This window comes from Ips typographus, linkage group LG4 (assembly GCF_016097725.1).
Source record: "Ips typographus isolate SLU linkage group LG4, UJ_Ityp_2.0, whole genome shotgun sequence".
NCBI classification, from domain to species: domain Eukaryota; kingdom Metazoa; phylum Arthropoda; class Insecta; order Coleoptera; family Curculionidae; genus Ips; species Ips typographus.
The window spans coordinates 5,739,374-5,747,383 of NC_138425.1; the positions used below are offsets into that span (position 1 = coordinate 5,739,374).

The following is an 8,010-nucleotide window of genomic DNA, read 5'->3' on the forward strand; positions in this document are numbered from 1 at the left end:
CTGTTTAGTTACTAGCTTAATTTTAGTGACCAATTTTTAACAGAACTTGAAGCATCTCTAAGAACCTTTATGTTAAAGTTACATGCAACTAAAGACTATTTAGTTAATGTAACATCTCCAGACAGTACCTTCAGTATACGCTTAGAGACTTCCAACTATTCTACTATTGAATTTAATGATGATCCATCTTATGAGGTAAGTTTTTGACTGTTTTGTGTTGAAAGTGTTGCTTGAAAAAAACAAATTGGTGTTGCTGGTAGTCAATAACCATATTAGTGTAACAACTTTTATCTCTCTAAAAAAAATGAAATGGCTCTTACATAAGATGAAAAGGAGAAAAAACATGCTAGGAAATATTTCAAAGCTTAGCTTAATTAATGTAAGTACAAACTAGTTGAGACTCATATTGTATTATACAATAATACATTTTCTGCAACTTTCCTTATTTACACTCATATACATATAATAGAGCTGGTGCACCCTGGTACTTTTTGCTTTGTAACTCTTTAAGGAGGCCCCTAATGACAAAAACACCTAAACACATTGTAGAGGATGAAATTTTCTACCATTTTCCTTATATAAATTTTTCTGTAACTCCACAAATAATGGAGATAGTTCAGTCAAACAACAACAAAATTATTTTGAGTACACTAAAAAGTAATCAAACAAAACATCATTTTGTTTCTAGCTTAAAACTACCCTAAAATCCCTAATTTTGTGTGATTGCTCATTAATTATCTAGAACTTAAAGTAGGTATACTCTTAAAGAATGGTGGATTTATTAGTACTAGAGAAGACTTTTATATGTCAAAAAAAGAGAGTAAAAGTTATAATTAAACTACAGTATATACATAACTAAAGAAAAAGGTATTTATTAATACTAAGTTTATTTCAACTTCAACTTACTAGTTGATTGTGTTCCAATGCCCCAGAAACTTGTTTTTTTACTCTTATAGAATAAAAGTGATCTTCCACTTATACTATGCTTGTGATGATAACTTGCCTATGTTTTGAAAAACATGTTGTGCCTTGCTTGCCTATGTGTAAAAACAATTATTGATACATACAGGACCAGTCACAGTAAATGTGAGTAGAATCTTTGATAGATCATCAATTTGCAAGGTTGCCAGATCCTTCAATTCAGTCTCCCCACTCAAAACAAGAAAATCCTCACAAAAGTCTTATCTTAAATTATAATTTGTTATCCCTAGATTTTAATATTTTTTTGTCTCTCTTTTTGTTTCCTACAAACTGCCACTTTTCCTCTGTTTTTTTAAACATGACAGGTGTCCTAATTTGATATGTGCTAACTTGGGTACTTTAATATGACAGATAGAAGATTTGTTCAAAAATAGAACCCGTAACTTTGGCATTCTTTTAGCTAAACACAATTTTGTATAAAAAAATTACAAATAACCGAGGAAAGCTTTTTAAATGTGTCACAACTAGATAGCTTTTTAATTGGTTCTCGTGACAGTTAGGAGGTTCGTTCCAACGCTAAAATGTGGCCAAAACATCTGCTTTCTTTTGTTAAGATAGAGCTTTTATGAAGAAAAACCTGCTACTGAAAAAACCGGCCTTGATAAAATACTATGGTGTTCGCCAAACTTAGATGAGAAAACTTTGGTATAGGTACTCACTTCCACAGATTTTGAATTTATAGTGCGTTCCTCATAAACTTAAAAAGTCAGAAAAAACGAAATATGTGTAATCGGATTCCAATTGCTCTGTGTAGTCGATCCACCGATTTTTAAATTATTTCATGTTTTTCCACTCTCTTCAATTTTTTCCTTCTTTATCTGTATTACGTTTTCTTACGGTAATCTTCTTTAAAAGTCTTTCTCTTTATCTGTCTCTCTCTGTTTCTTTCAAACTGTCGTCCTTGTCCTGTTTTTTTGAAGATGATAGGTGTTCTTATTTGACATGAGCCAATTTTTGGTTACTATGACCACAACGTTAAAATGTATCCCGTAATTTTGACTTGCCTTCAACTAGACTCAATTTTCTTTGATATTTGATTCGAAATAGAGCAGTGCAAGTGAACAAGTTCCTTTAAAGTCACAATTTGACAGCTATTAACTTGGTTCCTGTGATAATTAGGAGGTACGTTCAAACGTCAAAATGCAGCTCAAAACTTCTGCTTTCTTTCGTCAAGACCGAATTTTTCTGAAAAAACACTATTAACTGAACTAACACTGTTGTATACAACGAACTAAAATACAGAAGTTTAGTATACTCTCTTGCACAGATTTCGAAGGTATAGTGCGTTCCTCATAAACTCAAGCTATCCCAGAAGGGGTTTATAGAGGCAAGTTGCGTTAATGTCAGACCAAAACCAACTCCCCTGGTAAATATATTTCCCCTAAAGTTGATGGAATATTGTGGTTGAAGCATCTCAAAAACTGTTTATAACATTTTAAAAGCTTTCATTATCGGTAGGTTTTACCAATATAAAATTGAAATTTATACATAATGTCTAGTATATTCATTTTTTTATAGGTTTTGGTTTAGTAGGCAATGCTTTCATTAGTAAATCGTTGTCTACCATTTATTTTTCCACAGAACAATTTATAAATATTAGATTGTTTTCCACTGCAGTTAAATTTGACCTTTTGATTACTTGTTGTAAAGTTAAAGTTTGGAATAAACAATCCATAAAGTAATTATTGTAAGATTGCATATCATATTGTTGTAGGACTTTCCTTGGATAGAGGAATCACACCCAGACAAATTGACAACAAACTCGTTCTCCATAATTCCTCTACACGGTATAGAAACTGACATACTAAAACTGCAAATATATGCAGAAAAATAAACATGGACGAAGCACTGGAAGCGGGTGCCAGAACGAAAACCTTAGCAGTGTTTGAGAACGTGATTACCAAAGAACCGAAAAGAAAACGAAAGTATCGTGCTAGTAGATATTCATCCGAAGACGATTGGTCACCTTCAGAATCGGAATTGGTTATTGATGATGAAGTTAAAACGAAACTGATACCGCAACAGAAGGCTAAAGTTCAAAAAGTGAGCATCAAGGAGGAAGTGCTGGTACTGAAATGCGAATGGGATGATTGTATGTGGCTCTTTGGTACTTTTCAGTCATTAAATGAACATTTAATCGGTCACGCTGAAGAAGAAGAGGAAGAAGGTATGTGTTAATAGATTTGATTCAGAATATTTAACTTAAAGTCTCAGTAATTAACAGAGAAGTGAAGTTGTTAGCATGGGAGAAGAAAGAATTTACTTTTTTGTATTGTTAATGAAAGAAACTTTTAATAATGGTAATTTTCTATCTTTCTGATCCATAGCAAACAGCAGCGATGATTTAAAAACAAAGTTGAAAGATTTATGATTTGAAGAGTGTCTAAATTTAATATAACCTAATGTAACTAAAAACCAAACCAAACACACCTAAAAAAAATAAAGTTATGGGTAATAAAAATAACTGTAAATCAACAAATTTTGATTCTCTTACTGCTTTAAGAAATTAAATACTTGTTCTATTGTACTAATGTTTTATTTGGATAAATTAATTAAAACTTGGTTAAGTAAACCCAATTTTTTTAGACTTGTCTTGTCATTGGTCAGGCTGTCCATGCCCTCGAAATATTCCAGATTTCGAAACGTTAACTAGACACGTATCATATCACGCATACTTAGCAAAACTGATAAATGTAGGAGAAAATGTACTGAAGAGAAACAGTTTACCTGACTGCTTATTACCAAAAAACTACACTATAATTACTCCACATAAATACATTTGTGAATGGGGCAATTGCAACCTAGAATTCAATACAATTTGGCAACAATTGGAGCATGTGGACAGTCATTTAAAAGAAGTGCCTACTGGAAAATGTGTTGGTTTTTCAGAGATTATATCCTGCAAATGGAGTGGTAAGTAAAGCAGCATTGCTGTAAGAGTTATATAACTCAGAGTTTCCTGAAAACTGCAGGTTGTGGTGCAAGGCTACCTACCAGATATAAATTGGCTATTCATTTAAGAGTGCATACTAAAGAAAGAATAGTAGCCTGTCCTACCTGCGTGAGTTTATTTGCATCCAAAGGGGCGTTTTGTGAGCATAGAAGACGACAACTTAGCGTAGATTGTAAGTATTGATTTTATGTTGTTTTAATTGTTATTAAATATTGAAGTTGTTCAAAACTTATTAGCTGTCAATAAAATTTACATTAAATTCTATTTTACGGGTCAATTTTTATTGTCTTGTTTAGATTCAGACATGTTTCAGTGCGCAGCTATCAATGTTCTCAGTGTTTAAAACTTTTTTCTGGAAAGCGTCTTTTAAGTGATCACATGAGAAGTCACATAAACCAGTACAAGTGCAGTATCTGTGATATGACATCACCGAAACCATCTATGTTGGCGCGACATTATCGATTCAGGCATATGGATATAAAGATGTTCAGTTGCCACTTATGCAGTAAAACGTAAGTATTTTGGTATTTTTCATGTAATTCTAGTAATTCTAGTGAGTGTTAGATTATATAGTGTATTTTAAAGTTGGCTCTCATCATCAAAACAGTGGCCTACACAACCAAAAATTACCAAAAAATGCCCCTGAATACCTCCTTGAAACTTGATGGATTTTTTGGGTCTACTCTATCTTGTTGTTGTTGTCAACTAGTAACACAAATGTAGCTTTCTAAGGATAAATTAAATATGTTGAACTCTACTTTCCTCTTGAAAAACTATAAAATCTTTAAAAGAATGATCGTTTACACATTTTTTAGGAAGTTACACTAGAATTTATTTTACTTTGTGTTTTTTACGTGATAAAGTAATAATAAGAATTCTAAGGTTGTCTGTGCATTCAAAGGCAAAAAAGTGTATTATTTAAAAAAGTTGACTTTTGTTGTAAGTTTCAACAGGAAATTGCTCCAAACTAGTTGTCAGTACGTTCAAAGCTCTAAAAATACACTTTCAAATGAGACACCCGTTATATTATTAGCTCATTTAATTCAGATTGTCATGCCCTTCTTTACTGTGTGCAAAGAACAACTGCCGCAACTTTTGGTATATAAATAGATTTAAAATCATCTTAACAAAATGAAGCAAAACTCTGAAAAATTCAGGATCTGACGATTCGAAATTATCGGTTTACCAAGAGCGGAGTTCCGTGGATCATTTAAAAGCCAAACACCAGCTAAAATGTGAAAATTCCTACATTTTCTCAATCCAACCAATGTTACTTAAAAAATTCAATCTATCTAAAAAAGTAAAATAGATGAAAAGTATGGCTAACTAGTACCACTAGTTTCAACGTGTTTGGCTTATCATAGAAAGATTATAAACAATACCATTTCCGCATTTTCTGAACTCGAATGGAGATGAGAGAGATGATATGATGGATAGAGCTTATGGGAAGACTCCATATCTTTTCCTCTGATTAGCAGTCACTCCAACCCTGAAAAACTTTTTTTTTAATCCTCTCACTTTAGACTTGGCATTGGATTTTTGACTGTTAACCAGCATTCCTGGTTTCTTAAGTTAAAAAAAAACAATGTGCCGCTTACTATGTCAGAAGAGTCTATTTAAATTGTGGAGTCCAATCAACATAACGTTATGGGGTTTGTCTGTTTTAGAGTTCCCATTTCCACAGAACCTTTTCCAGATGTTTCTCAAATATTTTCAGAAAAGTTTTAAATTTGAGCTTTTAATTATAATAATAATTGACTAGTTTATCAATAATCTTGGTAATATTGATTTTGTTAATTTTTTTAGATTTGTTACTAACGGAAATCTGGCCGGTCATCTTTTAACGCATAAAGAAAAACCATTTAAGTGTGACCAGTGTGAATTTGGTTGCAAAAGTAAAGTGGGTCTTAAAAACCATATGATTAAAGTACACGGCTTGGTAATATGTGATAATATCTCAGCCAAAAAAAAAAAAAAACAATTTTTAAAACCTTTTTTCAGGAGTCTTTAGCTTATGAATGTGAAGTATGTAAATTAAAATACAAACGTGGAGACTACCTTACTTATCACCTGATGAGATTCCACAAATTTCATTGGCCTTCAGGTCACTGCAGATTCAGGTTTGAACTTTAAATGAATATATTGAGACTGTATAATGCAAATTTGGTCATGCAGGTACCGGAAAGATGTTGATGGTATACATCGTCTTCAAACTGTTCGGTACGAAAGTTTGGAGGTTACCGAAGAAGTGATTAGGAGTGAATCAATGCCAACGACAAAAAATCCAAGCGCCGTAACTTACCAAGTTAATTATGATAAAGATTCTGCAGGCGAATATAATTTAACTATTTTGGAAGGACAAAATGAAGGAATTGAGTTCGAACCAGTTAAATTATATTGTCCGGAAAGCGGAAAACTTTTTGAAGACGAGGACGGTCGGCCTATCATTATTACCATAGAAGATATAGATGAGATGGGCAATATCCTTAAAACCACCGAATTGGACTCTAAAGAACTTTGCTTAAGCAACAATGATGGTCTGTTAGGGCAGAAGGAAATTAGAAGTAGCCGTGATATGCCTGTGGTTGATACGGTCGTAAAAGATCAATAAAATAGGATGGTACAAAAAAGTAAGGATTTAAATATATATTGGTTTTACTGTCTTTAATTTAGTTCATTTTATTTTATTACATATCCAACACAATCTTAAGATAATCTGTCATTTTAAGTTTAGCAATGTAAAATTTGTCAAATAAGTAACATCTGAACAAAATTAAAGACTAAAAAAAATAAAGGTTATTCTAGCTATTTTTTATTAAAAACGTCAATCAAGGTATGCTGTGTTATGTAATTAATTTACGTAAGTATTTACCAGAAGTATATAGAGAGATATTGAAGTTCCCTAATAGACATTCAAACACTTTGCGCTCACTAAACATTCCTAAGCAAATATCTTCCTTAAGGATAAAATGTCTTTCTAACAATAAACCACCGGAAGACAGTAATTTGGATCAAAGGGTTTTATCCTTTAAGGTTTTAAACTGTTTAGAGATTTTATATCATCACCCAGAAGGAAAAATAAGTCACCATTTTGAGATTTTATCTTCTCTGTTTCTATCCCTGATTGTCTGACTACAAATCTACTTATTGTATTTCCAAAAGTCACAGACTTCCATAAAAGTTCAGAATTTTTCTGAAAGGGGTGTTTAAACTATCTTGTGGAGTTAAGGTGACTTCTTTCAGAATCGTTAATTTTTGCAGAATGGCACAGACCTTTGCTTCGGTACCGTTTAGTTGACATTTGTCCCCGTCCACTATTTCCATCATTTTCTGGGGCTTGTGACTTTGGTGTTTCTCTGGCTAAATCCAGAAATTCCGGTTCTTTGAGGCAAGCGCAGTATCAGACCCTTTTTGATTAACGCAAAAGTGTTCACTACGATCGGCTGCTTAAGTTTTGCTCCCTAGTTCACTGTCATAATGCTCAGAGAAGCATTTTTGATCTGAATTCGCATGGAATCGAGGTTTAGAATAGTTTTGATCTGCGATTGTCACCATGTCAGACATGTATGCATTATGTCATCATAAGTTTCATGACCGTCTAATACAGTCCAGCTTTTGTCATAAGTTTTTGGGGTGGAAATTTATACACTATTTAGACCGACAGACTTAAGTTCTACAGCTTCTTTCTTTTTGTAAATGGTACAAAAAGCGTCTTTGTAGGATTTATGTTTACACTTTCCACCAGGTACCAGTTTTTTTAATGTCCTTTTCAAGAGGAAGTCCAATTCATCAGACAATGCTTAAAAATACAATATTAAATTTAACTTTTTGTTTATTTTTGATGCTTATCACAAATTCAAGCTGTCTTAACCATAAAATACATAAATACATCTTAAATAACTAATGCACTAGAATGTTCCTCATTTTAAAATGAAATTTGAGCTTATTTCAAATGGTAATCTAAGTCTTATAGTACAAAGTAAAGAGGTATAAAAATATAAAAAATAGGCACAAGGCATCGAAAAAAAAAATCTAAAAGTATTTTGTAGAAAGAGAGTATTTAAAAGGCAGTGGTG

The 8,010-nt window shown here is 32.4% G+C and overlaps 1 protein-coding gene across 1 annotated transcript; it reads left to right on the top strand.

Moving 5' to 3' along the window:
- The first annotated feature begins 54 nt into the window (after positions 1–54).
- Positions 55–7,948, top strand: LOC145727487 (histone H4 transcription factor-like). The gene is made up of 8 exons (XM_081977069.1): positions 55–195; positions 2,696–3,148; positions 3,568–3,894; positions 3,954–4,106; positions 4,248–4,446; positions 5,741–5,873; positions 5,936–6,054; positions 6,110–7,948. The coding sequence occupies exons 2-8, from the start codon at positions 2,818–2,820 to the stop codon at positions 6,543–6,545; spliced, it is 1,698 nt and encodes a 565-aa protein (XP_081833195.1). The 5' UTR covers positions 55–195; positions 2,696–2,817; the 3' UTR covers positions 6,546–7,948.
- Positions 7,949–8,010: the final 62 nt, after the last annotated feature.

Coding starts and splice junctions, on each gene's coding strand:
- LOC145727487 (XM_081977069.1), top strand. CDS start 2,818: ATGGACGAAGCACTGGAAGCGGGTGCCAGAACGAAAACCTTAGCAGTG. Junction 4,107..4,247: donor ACGACAACTTAGCGTAGATT/GTAAGTATTGAT, acceptor GACATGTTTCAG/TGCGCAGCTATCAATGTTCT. Junction 4,447..5,740: donor TGCCACTTATGCAGTAAAAC/GTAAGTATTTTG, acceptor TAATTTTTTTAG/ATTTGTTACTAACGGAAATC.